At 34.5% G+C, this 19,829-nt stretch overlaps 1 protein-coding gene and 1 long non-coding RNA gene across 2 annotated transcripts; one reads left to right on the top strand and one right to left on the bottom strand.

Moving 5' to 3' along the window:
• Nucleotides 1–7,040: 7,040 nt before the first annotated feature.
• Nucleotides 7,041–15,746, bottom strand: beta'COP (coatomer subunit beta'). Its single transcript, XM_018509264.1, is given in 8 exon segments — nucleotides 7,041–7,500; nucleotides 9,560–9,874; nucleotides 10,429–11,028; nucleotides 12,613–12,948; nucleotides 12,951–13,189; nucleotides 13,501–14,439; nucleotides 14,928–15,279; nucleotides 15,635–15,746. Coding segments are annotated over 8 exon segments (2,826 nt in total). The 5' UTR covers nucleotides 15,638–15,746; the 3' UTR covers nucleotides 7,041–7,458.
• Nucleotides 15,747–18,438: 2,692 nt separating this feature from the next.
• Nucleotides 18,439–19,627, top strand: LOC108762320 (uncharacterized). The gene is made up of 3 exons (XR_001940162.1): nucleotides 18,439–18,484; nucleotides 19,399–19,516; nucleotides 19,572–19,627. It is a non-coding gene; the product is annotated as an uncharacterized LOC108762320 (long non-coding RNA).
• Nucleotides 19,628–19,829: the final 202 nt, after the last annotated feature.

Genomic DNA, 19,829 nt, shown 5'->3' with positions numbered 1-19,829 from the left:
CCATGGATTTCAAACATATGGAGACGACTTCTCGTGTCACATTCAATTGATCCGCGAGTTGTAGTTGAGCGTCATCCTCATCCAACAATGCTTGCAATTCGCTGTCTTCAAACTTTTTCGGTGGTTTTCCACGTTCTTCGTTTCTCACGTCAAAATCGCCACTTTTGAATTTTTTAAACTACTCAAAGAACTGTGATTTACCAAGAGCATGCTCACCGTAAGCTTTGACAAGCATTCGATGCGATTCTGCAGCAGTTTTCTTCAAATGGTAACAGAAAATCAATGCTGTCCGCAAATCGTAGTTTCCAGACACAAAATTCGACATGTTCAACGCTATTACAAACTATACTGTTGTATGAAACTTGTATTGTTGTGAGTTGAAAATCTTTGTCAGATGTCAGAACAAGAATACGGCGTCAATAACGCGGTCTGACGGCAACTACATTGACAGCTATGGCCATCTATTGGTAAATTCCGATTTCATATTTACATACATACCTGGTATTGGAAGGAACGATTTTGTTGAATCAATCAAAATAAATGTAGGAAATTTAAGCATTATGAAAGAAATTTAAGAGCAATGCTACAAAAAATTTTGATACTTTAACAATCAGCTTGAGCATTTCTGCATAATTATTTTGATAGTTTAACAAAATTATTTTTAATTTACATTTTTAGATACTTCAGCAAAACCATTCTTTCCGTATATTCGAATGCAAACGTAAACAAGTAAAATGAGTTGCACGTACTTAGCGTTAAACGGATAATAAATAATAAAAATTTAGATTAGTATTTTTTGTTTAATGTTTATGAATCGAACTATTAACCAATTATCTATAATGACGAACTCGTTGGACAAGTTAAGTACATTTCTTTCGAGGCAGTTTCATGCCGAAGGGAGATCGAAGCTGGTTTCCTATTTTTCGGTAAAAAAAAACATGAAACGATAAAAGACAGAAAAGAATCTATTTATCTATTTTTGACGCGCTTCGTTCTAATTCGATTATAGCACAGTTTAGATACCGCGCTGTAATGCACGGTCGTTAAAAGTGGATTTAATTGAGAGTCGTAGAAAAAAGAAAATCGGTAGATTTTCGAGAATCAGAGAGTGTGTCGGGTATCATTCGACCGATTTATGATGATCCTTCTCATAGGAAAGCGGGGGCCATGAATTCCCGATGGCTCGACGGAAAGAACTCGAAGAGAACTAATTAGTATCGAATTCCTCTTCGCGCCTCGCCTAAAATCAAATTAATTCTGCAAAACGTTCCTTTAAGATCGCATAAATCCGATGAACAAGTAAAAAAAGAGATAAAATAATCGAAAGCAAAATAAATTTAAATAATCGGTAGACTATTGGATGTCGCGTTAAGCCCATTCTACATAAACGCAGAACACAGGTCACAGATCGCAAAATTAGAAACTAACCTAACGTATTTTAATTATGATTCGATTGTAGGACGCAGAACGCAGGACGCAGAAAGTTGAGTCAAAGCCATTCTCCATAAGACGCAGAACGCGGGTTGCAGATCGCAAAACTAGAAACTAACCTAACGTATTTTAGTTATGATATGATTGTAAGACGCAAAACGCAGGACGCAGAAAGTTGGGTCAACTTCAACTTTCGCGTCCTGCGTCTGCGTCCTACAATCATATCATAACTAAAATACGTTAGGTTAGTTTCTAGTTTTGCGACCTGCAACCCGCGTTCTGCGTCTTATGGAGAATGGCTTTTCAACTTGAACTTTCGCGTCCTGTGTCTTGCGTCCTACGTATTGCGGTCTGCAATCTATTACAATCTGAAATATGTTTCACTTGCGATCTGCAACCAGCGTTCTGCGTCTTATGTAGAATGGGCTTTATGCTGTTGCCGCTGCACGTAACGATGAAAATAGACGAACCATTAGAAGATCAAAAGAGATCGGATGCGGAAGCGTGTATCATGAGAGAAAAGCAGATTTATCGATCGCTCTTCCCCCCTTCTCTTTCCTCTAGTTCCAGGCATTATCTTTCGGTCGGCGGCTTTTTTTCTCTGTGTGCGAGAAACAGAAACCAGCGAGACGCTGCGAGACGCGTGGCTCTTAAAGCGAGGCGGCATCATGACGCGGACAATTTGTAGCGGAGTGTCAACGCGGCTGTTTCTATTTTCGAGTATGGCCGAGCACGAGCTATCTTTTTTTCTTCTGCTTCTTCATACCCCCGTGTTCTCCTCCCTCTTCCTCCCCCCCCCCTCTCTCTCTCTCTCTCTCTCTCTCTCTCGTCGTCTACCTGCTCTTGTTTCTCCACGCTATTCGCCCACCGACGACGAGACCGGCCGCGAGATCCGCGCGCTGGATAGGAGGATGGATTATCGCGGATATCTTGTCCCGTATCCTTCTTCTCTCTTATATCGGTGGCTGACGTTTTCTGGTCTCCTAACATAAACACCGCAAGCGACCACGTATTTTCGTTCCGCGATTTGTCAGGGGTTGGGAAAACGCTTGCTCAAAAAACGAACGCCCGCGAGACACACGCTTGGAATTGTTCTTGTTTAATCCTTTATATACACGATTGAATCATCCGTGTCCTACACATTTCTTTTTTTTTTCGAAAAACTAGCAACATCAAGTAGTTGATTATGACATTTATATACAATTTTTAAAATCTTATACTTTCTAAAGAGAGATATTAAAGTACGTAAAAATCATACAATAATCCTTGTTATTTGTTAAAGACATTAAAGTGATGAAATAAAAATTAACCCGGGACACGAATGATTCATCGTGTATAGTGGAAGACCGGAAATTAATAAATCATCGTGTATATGGGGTTCCGCACAATAAAAAGAACAGAGAACAGAGAATAAGAATTTCAACCTATCAGAAATCATGTATTGTGGAATACACAGTTTCTGATAGGTTAAAATTTTAATTCTCTGTTCTCTGTTCCTTTTATTGTGAGGAACCCCTTAGAGTTAATAACTCGGTCATCTTACAATGAAAAAAAAAACTAAATTTTAATATTTGTTCGAATAGTTCTAAACAGATATTTATTACTGTTATAAAACATACATTTATTTGACATAAAAACCATTAATTTGGTTTAAAGAAATTTATTTAGTATTATTCAAAGAAATATGTATTAAGATTTAGTATAAATTTTTTTTAGTATTTGGAAAGCTACGTCATATATACAAAAAATTACGTCTTTAAGATGAGGTAATATAAGTAAAATACGGACATGTAAACACGGATGAAAAGAACGATTTTGCTGAAGAATGTAAAAAAAAACTATATTTGAAAATAATTTTGTTGAACTATCAAAATAATTACGTAGAAAACTTAAGCACATAATAAGCAATGATGCAAAAAAATTTTAACATGTTAGTAAACAGTTTGAGCGCGTCCTAATACATAATTTTGATAGTCCAATAAAATTATTTTCACATCTGTATTTAATTAAATTTTTAGATATTTCAGCAAAACTATTCCTTTCTATGTATGTACAGTGCTGACAGATTAACTGTGCGATGTATCTTATAATTAATATCGCTAACAACATTAGGCAACGTGCATTAATTGTGATTGTCAATCGACGAACACGCAATCACGCTTTATCGATTAGTTTGAAACTTGTTAATATCCGAACGTGCGCATAATTTTATTTTGCGTTGAGGCGTAATCTTGGCGTCGAACACGTTTCAAAGATCAAAATATCATTTCCTATGATACAATTACTCTTTCATGTTGAATTATGTAAACGTATAGTTTATGCGTGTCTTTTCTTATCAGCAGAGCACTGAGAAGATCTATTAATATTTACTGATATATGTACATTAATTATAATATTATATTATTATCATAAAATTATATTATATGCAGGAATGGGAAGTAACTCGTTACTTGTAACGAAGTTACAGTTAGAGTTACTTTTTTTCAGTAACTGTAACTTAACTTCGTTACTTTCTTTCCATCTGTAATTATAACTTAACTTAGTTACATCTTTTAAGTAACTAGTAACTAATTTAATAGTTACTTTCATAGTTATTTTATATATTTTAAACTTATTTGTCAATTTTTAGTGTACGGTAGTGTCCACTTGGCGCTACAAATACTTCGAAATATTTGACTAATCAGAAGAAAGAAATTTAATTAAAGCGTTCAATGAACTCTTGTACCTGTTTGGTCCATATTTTTGGATCTAATGGAATCCGCTAATCAAATGCAAGAGCGTTCAGTGAACGGTTGTAGATCATTTTGTATTAGTGCTGGAATTTATTTGCAACTTTTAGCCGAATATGAAAAAAATTTTTTTAATAAAAAACATTGTATATGTGTGCTATTGCATATTCATATTCATATTCATATGTGTTTATATTACTTTAACGAAAAACGTCTTTGCCATAGAATTTTTTTATCTTTTTGAATAAAATTGTATAACATGTAAATGTAAGCCAGTCTTTTTTTTTTAATTGTCATAGGCTGCGTTACTCTGATGATCCCACGTATCATCCTTGTTTAATATTAGGTGAAAAACAAGGGTAAAACGATACATGAAGGCAGTTGGATAATGTTTCTAAATACTGCCCTAATGGTATCGATACTACTAGTAAAAATTCTGATGAAAAAAGTAACTTAAAAGTAACTTAAAGTTACTTTTTCAGTAACTGTAACTGTAACGAATTACTTTTCAGAGTCAATAACTTGTAACGGTAATTAATTACTTTTTGAAAGAGAAAAACTGTAACTGTAATTAAGTACTTTTACAAAGTAACTTTCCCATCCCTGATTATATGTATATGTACAATAGTACATGTTATGAGATGAAGACATGAGTACGCATCGAAAATCCGTAATCAGATTTATTCCAGTTTATACGATATAAGCGAAAATAATCATCAGCCAGGAGCAATTTTTTTCAATTTTTCACGTCTGTAGCTACAGGAGATAAACAAAATAATGTAAACACTTGAGAAATATATTATCAACTTTTTTTATTAATAAAAAGATGGCCTACCATTTGTCTTTAATTGCGCACTGAGAAAAAAATTCTGTTGATTCAATTAAAGGCATAAATTATTATTTGAATAATCAAGGCCTTTATGTCAATAAAAATATACATGAATTAATTACTTATGTTAGTGACAGCCCATAATATAGACTTTAATTGAATTAATAGCATTTTTTTCTCAGTGCAGGTGTTCATATTATTTGATTAATTTGGTCTATTCTCATATACAAGTTATTAATTCATATTTTTGTGCAGTGTAATAAAGATTATTATTGTCTCACGAAACACCGAATGAGGGTCATTCGCAATGATCCGCACGATGTCGATGTGACATCAAAATGCGATAATTTACGACATACTTCTACTATGCAGTGGAATTCTGTAACTCGTTATGCAGTCGTTATGTGTTCGCATAACGTCAGTCGCGCAGCTTTTTTACTATGAAAATATCTGCTCAAATGTCGTCATGAACACATAACAACTGCATAACGAGTTACAGAATACAGGGGCTGCAACCTTTTCTCTCATTGTTGTTTTATCGGTCAGAAAACCCGAGTCAGAAACCCGAGTTGCATCGAACGCGCATGCACGCAGCAAACCCAGAGAGCTTACTCGTGCGTTTTTGCGATCGGTCGAGCAAGTGAGACTCGAATTGGAGAACGCCGGCTTCAGCGTCGTTCTGTCGAGGATCTGCAACGAGTATGTTTCAATGTGTAAAAACGCACCTCTGCGCCTGACGGTCGATGCACTCCGCGTCGGCTGGAAAGGGAGAATTATCGTTCGATCAATGCACATTATTATAAAATAAATGTCACAGGCGTCGAACGTTGAATTTGCGTCCCGTAAGAACGAGTTTCGCTCTTAATAATCCTTACAGAAATCTAATATTGACCAATTTAATATTGAAAGAGTAAACTAAAATAATTAAAATAAGTATTTAATATAATAATAGCACAACTAATTATTTATTTTTAATATTAAAAGCACTGTTGTTTAATGTTTTTGGTACTCCAAATAAGTAATTAATTACTGTCTTTCAGTAATAAATTGGCTAGTATTGTATTTCTGTAATAGTATCGGAATAATAATACACGTACGTTTTTGTTAGATGTTACATTAAGCGACATCAATATTTAATTAATTATAACGTTAATATTTTAATATCATTATCAATATTTTAAAATAATTACATTATAATTACGCTACATTGGTTTTGTATTTTACACACTTGGATGTTACGGTACTCAAATCAACAGATATGTGGGTCTATACGAAATGTTAAGTGACTAAAAACGCGCATTTTCGATGTAGGATGATATGTTGTATGATTAAATAAAAAAGTTATTTTATTCGTAATTTTCATTATTCGATAATAATCGTGTTTTATTGTCTCTATGAAAAAATAGTAGCGATCTATTTCCTCGATTATTCAGATAAGCTTAACTCTCTTCGTACCTCCTTTTCCTGTTGGTTTTAATAATGAATGTATTTTGCCTCAACACGCACGCCAGTTCCCTCTTTCGTGAGTGCACGGCCGGGCACGTACGGCTCGTGCTAACTGCGCCTCTTTGTTTTTCCCCCCGGCACCTTGTGACACGTACGAGTGTATCGATTTGACTCCGGCTTTTACGCACGCACTCCCGGCTGGTCCGAAAATCCGGAGGGAAATGCAACGTGACAAATACGCGCAGCTGATATATCGGACTCGGTCACTTCAAAGTTGAAAATGTCTAGCGCTTGTTCCTCGCCAAATTTAGGGTCGACCCTTTCGCACGAACGAACGAGTTCATCGTCCGACATATTTGTGATATCTCAAAATATATCGGATTTTTTACCTTATCAATTTACATTCCAAATTAAAACTTTATCAAAGTCCCCTTCAAATTAAAAATAATATCATATAATAAAAGAAAATAATGTAAAAAAATAATATTATTTATTTGTGTCTTCAAATTTTAATTTGGAGAAAACATCTTGAAACTGAGACTTATTAATGTCAAATAATCCTTACTAATAAAGATTAATTTTTAATTTTTGAAATGAGCGTCACCTTTTCTCTTTATCCGCTTATTTTCAGAGACATATTGTGTATATTGCTCGTTTTGATAAATTAAAGACGGAATGTTCTTAGTGTTAGTTCAGGAACAAGAGGAAATGGAAACATTCACAATAAAATGGAGATGAGTACGATATAGGAGCACATATTATACTTCCCATTATATTAACAATATATTTAACTTTTAATGACCGATAGCAACCGGCAAATACGCGCTGCATTATCTTCGTTAATTTACGCAGCGATATAAACACACTTGCGCACAGGGATAAATTTTATAATGTTAATACTCGATTCTAAACGATTCTCATCATTATCCTCTCATTATTTGCGTCGATTCTCTTCTTTTCTTGTGGGAATGACTAAAGCAGGAAGAACGATGGATGTACGTCATTCATCTCCTGTTTCAACTGTTAATCTTCTTCTTCGAGAAGATCATCATCGAGATTGACACCCTAGAATAGAAAATATTTCAATTATAAGAAATTTAAATCGATAAGTACAAATCAAATAAGAAAAAGATTCCTATTTTTCCTAATTCAAAGCGAATTTTGATACTTGATAATGTTCGTATACAAAGCAAATATATTTTAGTTTTATAAACTGCACGCCGATTCGGTTTGTTGAACTTGAATGCAACTAAACTGAAAATACATCAGAAATTACAAATTAGCATCAATTTAAGGAAATATTTGTTATTTTACAAATCTTTCTCAACAATAACGCTTAAATAAGGGACAAGCATCACGTTTATAAAATAATAAAATAATTAGAAAATAATTTGAATATTTTTTTTCACAATCTTTTTTTTCCCCTCTCTTGAAATCGTAAAAGCGAGAAATATCGAAACGCAGGTATTCCTAAATGCACCATCGCGAGTGAATGAAAAAAAAAGGGAGGCAGAGCGTGACAAAACGTAGTAATGGTCGGAACCTTATAGTAGGAGGGGTACGGTTCGACTCCGGAGTCGAGTGTTATGGCAACAAGTCTGTAAACAAAATGCGGCGTGACTGCCTCGCAGCAAACAAGCCCTCGAGGTCTTTCGCAAAAGCTCGCAGAGAAAAAGAGAAGGAGAGAGTGTGTACCACTGTTCTCCCGCGTTCGTATCAGTTACACCGGGAACGGAGGCTTAATGATCTATCGCCGATTTTCGCGTTGTACATATATGCATACGTGTATAAATGCATGCTGATATAAATGAGGCTTGCATAAATTTAAATACATAAATTCTTCTTGAGAGAGCTAGTTAATTAAAAAAAAATATCTCCATTAATTTTACAGCGTCGTTAATATCACAAGATCATCTAAATAGATTGTCGTGTAGTAAGCTGTCTCTCGCTATTTTTTTATATTACTGTTACTTGGACTTTTATCGCCGCGATTTATTCTTTTTTTAGCGACGCATTAATCGCGTTACACGTGTATTTGCCCCATGATATATAATATACACATAGGAGTTATGTAAATAGGACGTGCATTTCGGTGTATTCTGAACGTGCATGAGATTTATACATGTATGGTATATGTGCGTCATGCAGCCCCTTTCTTGCCGTGTTTTGGTAATACTATACCCGTCTAAAGTTACGTCCATATTTAAGAGCATTAAACCGTCGCCTAATTGTACGCCCTCCAACTCTTATTTGTTCGCGCCTTCTTTGCTTTCGACTTATCTTCAACGATCTTAGGATTACGAAGCTTGATGTTTATGTTACAAGATTTGTATACAGATTGTTACCTTAATAGAAGTAAATCGATCATTCTAAATTGTAAGATACTTAAAATTGTAAAGTTGTAAAATGTTCCTAATTACAGAATGCATATTCTTGAAAACAAAGCGAATAAAAAGTAACGAAAATTGTCTAGAGTTAAAATTACTGTACGTTTATAAGTGCATATGTATAAAATAGTTTTATATTTATAAATATTACAAATATGTAATAATTCAGGGTTGCCACAGAAAATGAATTTTAAAACTCTCTGATTTTTCTAGGTTTTCCAGATAAAAATAGAAAATTTTCCATGAGTAATATAAAATATGTAAATTTTAACATTTAGACTCACGGATTGTAGGAAAACTAGTCTATATTATTAAAAAGTCTATATTATTAAAAATATTATTTAAAAAACTTAGTAGCATAGTACAATTTTGGGTGTAAATTCACGACACAGCAAAAAATAAATTAGTTTTGGAAAAAAAGAATACAGTTATGACGAAAAAGAGGGATTAAATAAAAATACTGAATAAAATATAAATTTTAATTATTTTATTAAAATATTGTTTAAAGTGCACAAGTTTTAAACGTATTTGACTATAAACGTCAGATATAATATTTTAAAAATTATAATAATTATTTGAAAAATAGAAGCAGTTTCAGGGAACTGTGAACAAATTGCGAAATTTCAGTCTTTTTTACATTTTCCCCTGACTTTTCTCGGTTTCCATGACCAATTTCAATTTTCCTGATTTTTCCCGGTTTTCCAGGTCTGTGGCAACCCTGAATATGCAACACTCACTGTGGTATCGATATTATCGTCGATTTCCAAATCGATGTCTAGATCGTCGTCATCCACTGTGAGAGGCCTGGAACTACTCGTGGGCTTCGTCGTTGCTTTCTCAGGTACTTCTGGCTTCACGGTAGATGAGGTTGCTTTATTTAGGAAAAGGCTGTCCTTTATTGCTGATATTGAAAGATCTTGCAATCTGTCGATCATCGCTTCAGTTGGCTTCTCCTCGATCTTGGAGGTACTGTTCACGCTGTCCTTGTATTGAAATGCGCCCGATTGCTCGGCGGTCAACATCTCCTCCAACGGCTTTCGCTCGGTATTAGGCTTTAAAATTAATACAATTTATTTAATCATACGATTTCTTTGTAACGCATCCAACAATATGTATGTAAAAATACATATTCTTTAAAATATTTTATGTATTATTAATTATGTTTGTTTTATAATAACATGACAGATCCTTTGTCGGTAAAATGAGATTTATTAGCAAGCGCAAGATCGATTTTATATAGTTCTTCCGAGCTATAACGACGCGGTAACAAAGATGCGGGAATGTAAAATTTTTATTATCACGAGCATAGTAACGAGCGTGACTCGATTTTATCACGCGATTACGAGTATCTATAAAAATATTGTTCAACTCCTTCATAGTGCTTTTGTTGTTATTATTATACTTGTCGCTCGAGATTGAGACGAGTAATAGATTGGTCTCAGCGTGATGATTTGCGTCGCATTAATGCGATCACAGTTTATTGTTTTTCGATCAATCGGCTTAACGCGCAACTAATTGCGTATCTCGATATTTACTACAATACATTTCGATAACTAAGATTTTAATATTTGATTCTTATCGCTATTTATAAATAATATGAACGTACCGTAACGGTAGGAAATGCAGAAGCTGGAATTTTTTTCTTGCTTTCTTCTCGTAAGAACTTTTCCACCTTCAGGGCTTCTCTGTATCCGGGGAAAAGATTCTCGTACTGTTCAGGATCCGCCAAACTTTGTCCGGCTTTCTCGCTCACCGCTGATAGTTTCTCCTTCCACAATTTGATAATGGCGGAGATTTTACTGGGCGCATATGTCCTGGCAAAGAACGCAGCCTCAGGAATTCTGTCCGTCTTAATTAAAATATCGAGACATTTATCCACATCGCCCAATATAAAGTTCGATAGAAAGGAGATATTGTTCTTTCCCGTATCGTCCGCCACCGCGCCAAGCTTTTGTATCATATCTGAATTTCCTGTGCTGGTAGCTAGTAACAACAGGCCACCGAAATCTTGCGCTTGATGCAGGCATTCTTGCGCCAAACAGAGTTTCCCTTTCTGTGTGGCGAGGGATGCCAATTGCCGCCACTTCTGCTGGCTGTTAGCTTCTTTGGCGAGAGTGTGTGCAGTTGCGAGGTTTCCTAACGCAAGTGCTAGCTCGAATCTGTGCTCGGGATCCGTCGACACTGCCAAAGCTTGTTCTTTGAAACCCTGTAAGATAAAGATAAAGATGAAAATAGAATTTTATTCGCTTTAGCATATACAGTCAAGGAGACTTGCTTTACGAAAGATATCTTAACTTCATACATCTTTTCATACTATCCATGCGCTCTTTTTTATATGCCTAATTAAATAACCTTTTTCCTAAATTCTGCTTACTCCGTTTTTCTTAATTAACTCCTCTACCTTTTTAACTTGTCTGTCTATTTGCCTCCTCTCTAGTATTCCTTACACACAGTTTATATACTCACAGCCTTATCTTTTATCACAGCCATTTGCTTATTTCTTACTACTGTCGTACTTCCTCTTCCTTTGACTTGTGTCTTTCTTCGCTTTATTCGCAGCTAATTTTCTCCTAATAGCCCTATATCTCTCCCTTTTTTTTCCTTCTATGTCAATTCTTTCCATCCTTCCAAAGTTTTTTTATTACCTTTCCTTTTATTTCATCTAACTTCTCTGTGTAGAATTCTTCTCTTAACTTCTCGTAACTCATCAAATCTACTTTTCAATTCCTCGCACTCTATCACATAATGTCCTATATTGTTGCCTTTTCCACAGAATATATATCTTCATTTTCTTCTAACCAATATTTATGAGCCTCCTCGAAATTTTCACACCTTAATTTTACTAAAGATCTCATTTCATCTCCTCTTCTCAATCTATCCAAATTTTCTTTCCTTAGATATATCGGTCCTCTATTTTTATTACCTATCCCTTTTATATTTCGTGTTATATTTAGCCATCTCTTATTTTGCTATCCTTCCATTGTGTTTGAATGTCTCTGTCTCTATCAATTAAATCCTCCGACCCATGCTTAACTACTACTCTTGTCTCAATCCCTCACCCATTTCTATTATAATACTTTTCTATCTCGCTTCTATATTTGTCATTCATATTTTTGTTTTTCCTCATAATATACCTCACTAAGCTATCTACATTTCCTGATTTTATTCTTTCCTCATATCTTCTCGTTCTTATCTTTCAGCCTACCCTTAATTTATTCATATCCTCATAATCATAGAACATAGCAATCCGAACCACATCACATAATCTAGCATCACCTTTTCTATAAAATTCTTTCTTCTCTTACCCAAATCTTTGTCCCATATGATATTACACTTTATATCAGGTATTTAAACAGCCTCCAAAAGTTATTATTTTATATATCCTTTCTCCTAAATCCTAGACTTTACTTGCAGCGATTTTTCCTTTCCTACCTATTCCTTTTATATGTTCTTTATAGTCTCCTCTCCTGTTGTGAGTGTGAAATCCAAGTATTTAAATTCCTGAATCTCCTCCATTTCTTTATTTCCCCATTTCTATTTTTCTTTTCCTTCTCTCCCCTTCCTATTACATACTAATATCATAAAAATGAAAATAATTCTCAGTAAATCATTGTTAATTCTGGAATGGCCCATATTTTTTAAATATTAACATTTCTTTAGGTGAAAATTCACCCAAATAATTGAGAATTTGTTTACACTTTATGTCTATTTTATAGATTGCAAGACAAATTTATCCATAATAGCATTCCAAACTTACACACAATTGCAAATATCATATTATATTACACACCTGCTTTTCTAAAAAGTGAGCTACTCGCGTTCGATGTTCCTTTGGGACAGTCGGCAATACTCTATTGGCAGTTTCAAAATCTTTCCGCATGACTGCAGTCTGATACTCCAGCACTGACAATAGCAAAGAATACGAGACTACAGACAGTTCTTTATCGCAAAGGTATAATCTGTTGTCTTTTGGTACGTATCCCAGCAAGTACATTGGTCTATCCAGATGGGAGACAGTGACCACTTCGCCGCCCACAAAGTAATTAATCCGATTGACGCTGTTAGTATATATAAAAATTAGAAATAGAAAATACTCAAAGTTTACTAAATCAATTAAGTGTGCAAACATACCTCGAACGCATTTTCAATATCCTCAGAGTTTTCCGTGGCATTAGCGACAACGTCCGCGTGATATTTCAGAATAAAATATTGATCTGACGTGGCTAACGCCACCAGCGAGGCATTTTCGGCCCAATATACGTGTGTGGGTTGTATGTCTATACGACGGATCAACTTTAATGTATCCCAATCAAAGAAACAGAGGCCGGACCCAGACGAAACGCCAAGTAAAAATCCACCAAAGATGCCTGTAAGCGACAATGATATGAAGTCTACATGGAGACAGATAGATTAAGCATTTATTAATGTTCTAAGGCTAGTCCTCTAACAAGAGAACTAGAACATATATACAATAAAAAATAATGACAAAGAAAAAAATAAAATAGAAAAAGAAAAATACATATAAAAAATAAAATAAAACGAAGTTTTGATCTCGGTGAAATGCATACTCCCTCTCTTTTTGCCAACCTTCGGTTGGCAGTAGTCGGGAGTAACAAGAAAAATGCATATAAAGAATAAATAAAATAAGAATAAAGAAGAGAAGTAAAAGACATCGTACCATCCGCTCCAAAATCTGGCTTAAAGCTTTTCTTCTCCTTGAAGTTTTTAAAGACCTTTACCGTCGTATTTCCCTCTCTTACTGCATATTGGCTTGAATCTGCTGCCCACACGAATTCCGACGCCTGTCCAAATGCTTTGTTTCTCAACGCCATTGATGTGTATATAATGTATTCTCCATCGCCACAAACCACCAGGAATCGCCCATTTGGATTGTGCTGTATGGTCTGTGGATATATCTCGCAAGCACCCATGTCTTTGACGGCTAACGGTAGTCGTTCTCCATCTTGTGCCTCCTCACCTAACGCCTTTAAGTTCACTTGCTGGATTTCGCTATGACGTGCCCATACAATCTTGCCACCCAATGAATCCATCGAAACAGCTGGTTCTTCTCGGCCGACTTTAACCATAACGCTACCTTCATCGTATCCGATGGCAACATTGTTCGAACCTCGCATGCATGCTATGGTCCATACTCTCTCAAAGCCATAGTTAAGAGAAGATTCCAATCTATACATTCCTGCATGCCATATTCTAACGGTACCATCCTCCGAGGCTGTGAGAAAGATTGGCAATTCTGGATGGAAACATACCGCGGAAATATTTTGCGTGTGACCTCCTAAAGTCTGTACGCAGGTCTTGTTTTGATAATCCCATATCTTGACGTATCTGTCATCAGCTCCTGAGATTAGGTACGGTTTGTCGCCACCATGGTAATAATCTACACAATTGACACCTTTCTCGTGACCTTCTAAGGTAAAATTAGCTGTGGATGAACCAAGCTGCCACACTTTGACAGTTCTGTCGAGGGAAGCACTTGCAAAAGTATTGTTGTCCTTTGGATTAAATACAATCTGCATGACATAGTGAGTGTGTCCCTCAAATACTTGTTGGCAGATCCAGGACTTCTCCCAATTCCACAATTTTATCCACATATCATCTACAAAGAAAAATCATTGCTACATTATATATTATATATGAATAAATTTAGCTTTTCAGTAGGTGGGATGGCTATAACATCTCAGATATAATTTTCTTTAAAACCTTGTTCTGGAAAATAAAAATAAAAAGTATTACCCAAAAGTTTTGAAGTTCATTATTTTTATTTCCCTCTATTTCATAAAGATCTAATTAATATAAATTTAACTGTAACAGAATATATACTAAAAAATATAACTACAAAATTAAAAATTTTGTTGAGAAATGTTCTGAGTACTTCACCTATTAATTTGAATATCTTTAATAAATCATTTTAATGCCTATATGTACCAATTTAGTACTTAATTTTAATCTTGGTTCTAGTTATAAGATTTAGAAAAAGATGAATAAGTTAAATTGAGATTAAAATTAATTTATATTAATAGAAGTAGACATAAACTATTTAATTACTTAATCTTATTAAAAATTTAACAAAGTCTTTTAACTTACCACTGCTTGTAAGTATGAATGGCTGCGTCGGATGCACGGCTATACATCTGACATAATCGCTGTGCGCCTCAAACGAGTGAACGCGTTCTAAGGTGTTATAATTAAATATTCTGATCTGCATGTCATCAGAGCCAGTGATAACCCAGTTCTTACGCGGCACGAACTTTGCTGTCCGTACCGGCAAGTCGCACACCTCAAATGTCTTCACCAGGGTCTGCGTTTCATGGTTCCAGATATTGACGTGGCCTTGGTATAGTGAGCAGAGCATCCATGGTTCAGTCGGGTGGAGATCCACACTCTTCACTCTGTCTGATCTGGCCGTCAGCTTCCGCTTGATGTCTAATCTTAGAGGCTAAGCAGAAGATCTTTGATTTACAATTCGTTAAGTTTCATACTGTATTTTTTGCTGTCATCAAGATTTTTTCATTCTACAGTAGTTTTCATTTTAAACGTATGCATGTTACGTTTGTAAGATTCGCATTTAGAGAATTTATTCTTCTCATGAAATTCACACAGAAAAATAAGATATTTCTAATTACGCTATGCGGATGGATTTTTTATTATCCTGAGAAGGGAATGGATTTTGACATGTCCCGAGAACAAATGTCAACGCGACAACACACGACGTATTGTTACTCTGGTAATGTTGCGCATTGACTCGGTTTTCTTGTGTACATAGTCTTGCGTTGTTTTTCTTTTTTACGTACCATCTTGTTGCCGTTGATTATTCACGATCCACTATTTCAAATGCTAAATTATCGCTGTGGCTGCATTAACAAGGCTCTAAACACGATATTCCTGCCATGAAATTAGGACGTGGCCGATGCCGCGAACGAATATGGCGCCCGCACACGGCAAATGATATTACTCGTCGAATAAAAAAAAAAAGAATTTATCTTTCGAGCACATGATATCATCAGACCGCGAAAGAGAAATCTGAGAGTTTGTGACACCTGCACTAACGAATCGAGATGCTGAAGCTGCCTATATTACCGATAAAATGTTTTTGATGGTTTTGTTCCTGTTAATTTCTTGTACACCCAGATAACATCACATGCCAGCATGCTCTGTGCTTAGTATATCATGCACCCAGATAACATTACATGCCAGCATGCTGTGCTTAGCATATCATGCAGTTGAAATGCAATTCCTGTGTCATCTTGTATCGATAAAGCAGATAATGCTTGCATGGCGCTATCATAGCGTGCAATTTGAAACATATTTTGAAATGGCACGCAGTGATAATGCCAAGCAAGCATTATGTCAGTACACTGTGTACATTAATTCGTGTGTCGTATGTGCAGATGTCTTAACCTCTCATCCTTGATGTATGATAGTATTGTCAGATCACTCGAGCGGATCGGACGTGTTCCCTCTCGTCTCGGGTGTTGCGTCACCTCGACTATATTTTGCCGTTGTATTTCAATTTCGATAGTCCCTTTATCCTATAGATATTTTAAGTAAGGTTGTACATTAATAAATAATGTACTTTATACTGCAACGTAACATATTTGGAGTAAAAACAATTTTTATTAAATGGTTATTTATATTAATTATAGGTTATGATTGTTTTATTTGCAAACACCAGTGTATACTTTGCTTTCGTGGAAAAATATTAAATGTATTTACGTTTTTCCGTAAAAGCAAAGTTATACATTATATTTGCAAATAAAATAATTGTAACTTAACCCTAAAAATTGTAACATAACCTAAAATATATAAGCAAAAATCGCTTTTCAAAAAGATTTGCGTACTAGCATTATGACAACATTTTGAAATACAAAATGCTTGCACAGTGTTTGCACAGCATGTTGAACATGATATGCCGTCACAGTGCTAACCAGATGCAGAGTCAGCTGGACATCATAGTGGTAGCATGCCATTGAAGCGTACATGCATTATACCAGCATTAAGCAAACATTTTGTTATCTGGGTATGGATATATTACATACTGGATTTATACATATATCAAAAGATAAAAAGTATTCAATACTATTAAGAAACCAAAAATAAATTAACTGTTCAAGTACAACTAGTCAAATATAAGTATTTGTTCATAAGTACTGAATATATGATAAACTGGCTGTATTCAGCCAAAAAAGAAGCTTTGCAACTGTTGTAAAATTCTTGAATATGATTATACATTTAGATCCAATGAGGAACTAAGGGCAAGACCAATCATATTGAAGAATTTTACATCAGTTGCAAAACTGCTTTCTCTGTTGAATGCAACCAATAGGCCTGTTCTTTTTGGCTGAACTTTTGCACCAGTTCACCTTTCTTCCTCTTCTTTCCTTCCGGATAGAAAAGGAAAAAAGATGAACTGGTGCAAAAGTTCAGCCAAAAAGAACAGGCCTAATGGGTGTGTTCAGCAGAACACAACAGTTGTACAACCGTTTTATGATTGTCTGCTGAACGTTCCTAAATGCACCCAACGTCTCAACATGTTTACTCAGCGGTCGCCATGATTTCCAGCGAACTAAAAGTACGCTGAGTCGCGACTCGCGAGCAAAACATGTTGAGCAAAATGGCTGCCTCCAGTGTAGAAAACACCATGGAAAACAGCACGTGTTTATTTGAAGGACAGTATGATCCGTATTCAGAACGCGCTTACAATGATGTTAGCGCGCTAACATACTATACTTTACGTTACGTATATTATAGAATTTCAGAGATAAATATGCGCTTTTATCGATAAAAGCGCGTTCTGAATACGGACCTATGTGTATAAAAGTGCTACATACAATATTGTTGATACGTGGGACATTCACCAGAAATTACAAAACGGTACGTATAAATATTAATATAAGGAAATTAAATCATGTTTAATTATTTGTGTTTGCATTACGATTACTACCTTACCCTAACCTCTTTGGCTTTCAGTACAAGATTTCGGTTTTTTGAAAGAATCTTTGACTTATCTTTTATAAGATAAATTCAGAAAAATTGAGAGTAAAAATAGCTGATGTTTTTTTCTGTTTGCTGCAACAATTCAAAAGTCAAAAATTTGCCCAAAAAGCCGAAATCTCCAGCCGAAAACCGAAGAACCGTGATTCGCATATATGTAGTTATTTCTGTATAATTATGTTTTATATATTTGTAAATTTATTGTTGTCTTGTTAAATTTATTTTCAGTTGATTAGTTCAATAAATATATATCAAATATTGTAATGTTATTGTTGTGTTTAATAATGCTGATATAAACTTTATTTTTCTAGATAAAAGCTTAAAAAATAAATATTTCGAACAAAATTCTTCGTCTCTGGAAATTACAAGCATTAATGATATGCCCTCAATATCAGGAGAAGGTATGTATACAAATTTATAGTAATGTACAAGAGATTGGATAATTTTTTTTAACAGAATAAAGTTAGAATTAACTTTATTGAAAATTTAACTTAGTTAAAGTACAAGTTAATCCATAATGAAATTAATTAAAGATTAATTAATGTAAAATTAATTTTACATATTCTAAATATTAATTTATTATTCCAAAATATTCATTTCAAGACAAATGGAAAATTTTCTACAGGATACGTCCTGTGAGACATCTCAAGGTATATATATTTTACATTTATTATGTATATATAAATGTGCATGCATGTACACCCCCCCCTCCACACACACACACACACACACGCGCGCGCTTAAAGGTACTCGGGTAGTGTTTTCCCGTAATCTTATTCTTTAAAAGATATAAAAATATAAACATTATAAAATTCAGATTAAATAATATTAATGACATAATCTTACATTAAGAAGAAATACGTGTAAAACAGAATGAACAAATTTCCTGAATATTTTAAAGGCCTGTGCATAAAAAATACTAGGGACAAAGATAAATATTATGATTTTAATCTGTCATATTAGAAATCATATGTTCAGGTGTTATCAATTTCTGATAGATTGAAATTTTTATATTTATGCCCCCTCCTCCTGTTTCTAATATTTCTTTCATTATACATAGACCCTAAGGTAGAGAAAAATAGCATCAGATAGACAAAGTATTAAAAAAAATCTGTTCACATTATCTGTTTACACTCACTTATTATTAATGTAAAATATATTGTAATATAATGTAAAGAACGTTCTACAATGAGTTCCAAACATCTCGTTGTCAATCGCAAAGCTTCACAGCTAATTGGGAATCCTTTGCGACTGGTAACGGGATATTTGCAACTTATTGTTGATTGTTCTTAATTTTAATTTTACACTTTATCTAATTTTATGTTTTAAAAAATAAGATTGCATTTGGATACACTACCTGTGTGCTCCAAGTATCAATTTATCTTTGTTTAATATTTGATGAAAGACAAAGATACGAGTATGTTCTTTTTTGGCAGAATCACTAGCGGCCTTACTCGTATAATTAGATTTTTTTTATTAATTTCTTTATTCTGTTATTCAAAGTCTCAAAAATAAAATCCAACGGGTAGTCATTTTCTAATAAAATATTGATTATGAAATTTAGATTTCTTTTGTGGAACTCTGGATGTGAAAGATAAAACACTCTGTCAATCAAATTAAAAATTATGCCTTTCTTTGAGATCGGGTGCTGAGACCAATAATTCAAAAATCTTCTCGAAAAGGTGGGTTTACTATACCAGTCAAAAATTAGTACGTCATTCTTAATAATAATTGTAGTGTCCAAAAAACTAATGGTATCACCCCCCCACCTCTCTCGTGAATTAAAGCCTCGGATGAAATGAGTTAAATCTCTCTAAAATGCCCTCCATCTCAGACGTAGGTAAGTAAAGTGCTATATCCACGTACCTATAGTAGAAAAGCAATGGAAATTTAATGGTGCTCAGTACACGACTCTCCAAATCCTGCATCACTAACAAGTAACACTAGGGAAGTGATAATCACCGATTATTCTGTAACTGCGCATATAAGTAGTTC

The sequence above is a fragment of the Trachymyrmex cornetzi genome, unplaced genomic scaffold (genome assembly GCF_001594075.2).
Source record: "Trachymyrmex cornetzi isolate Tcor2-1 unplaced genomic scaffold, Tcor1.1 scaffold294, whole genome shotgun sequence".
NCBI lineage: Eukaryota > Metazoa > Arthropoda > Insecta > Hymenoptera > Formicidae > Trachymyrmex > Trachymyrmex cornetzi.
This window is presented reverse-complemented; position numbering and strand designations above follow the sequence as displayed.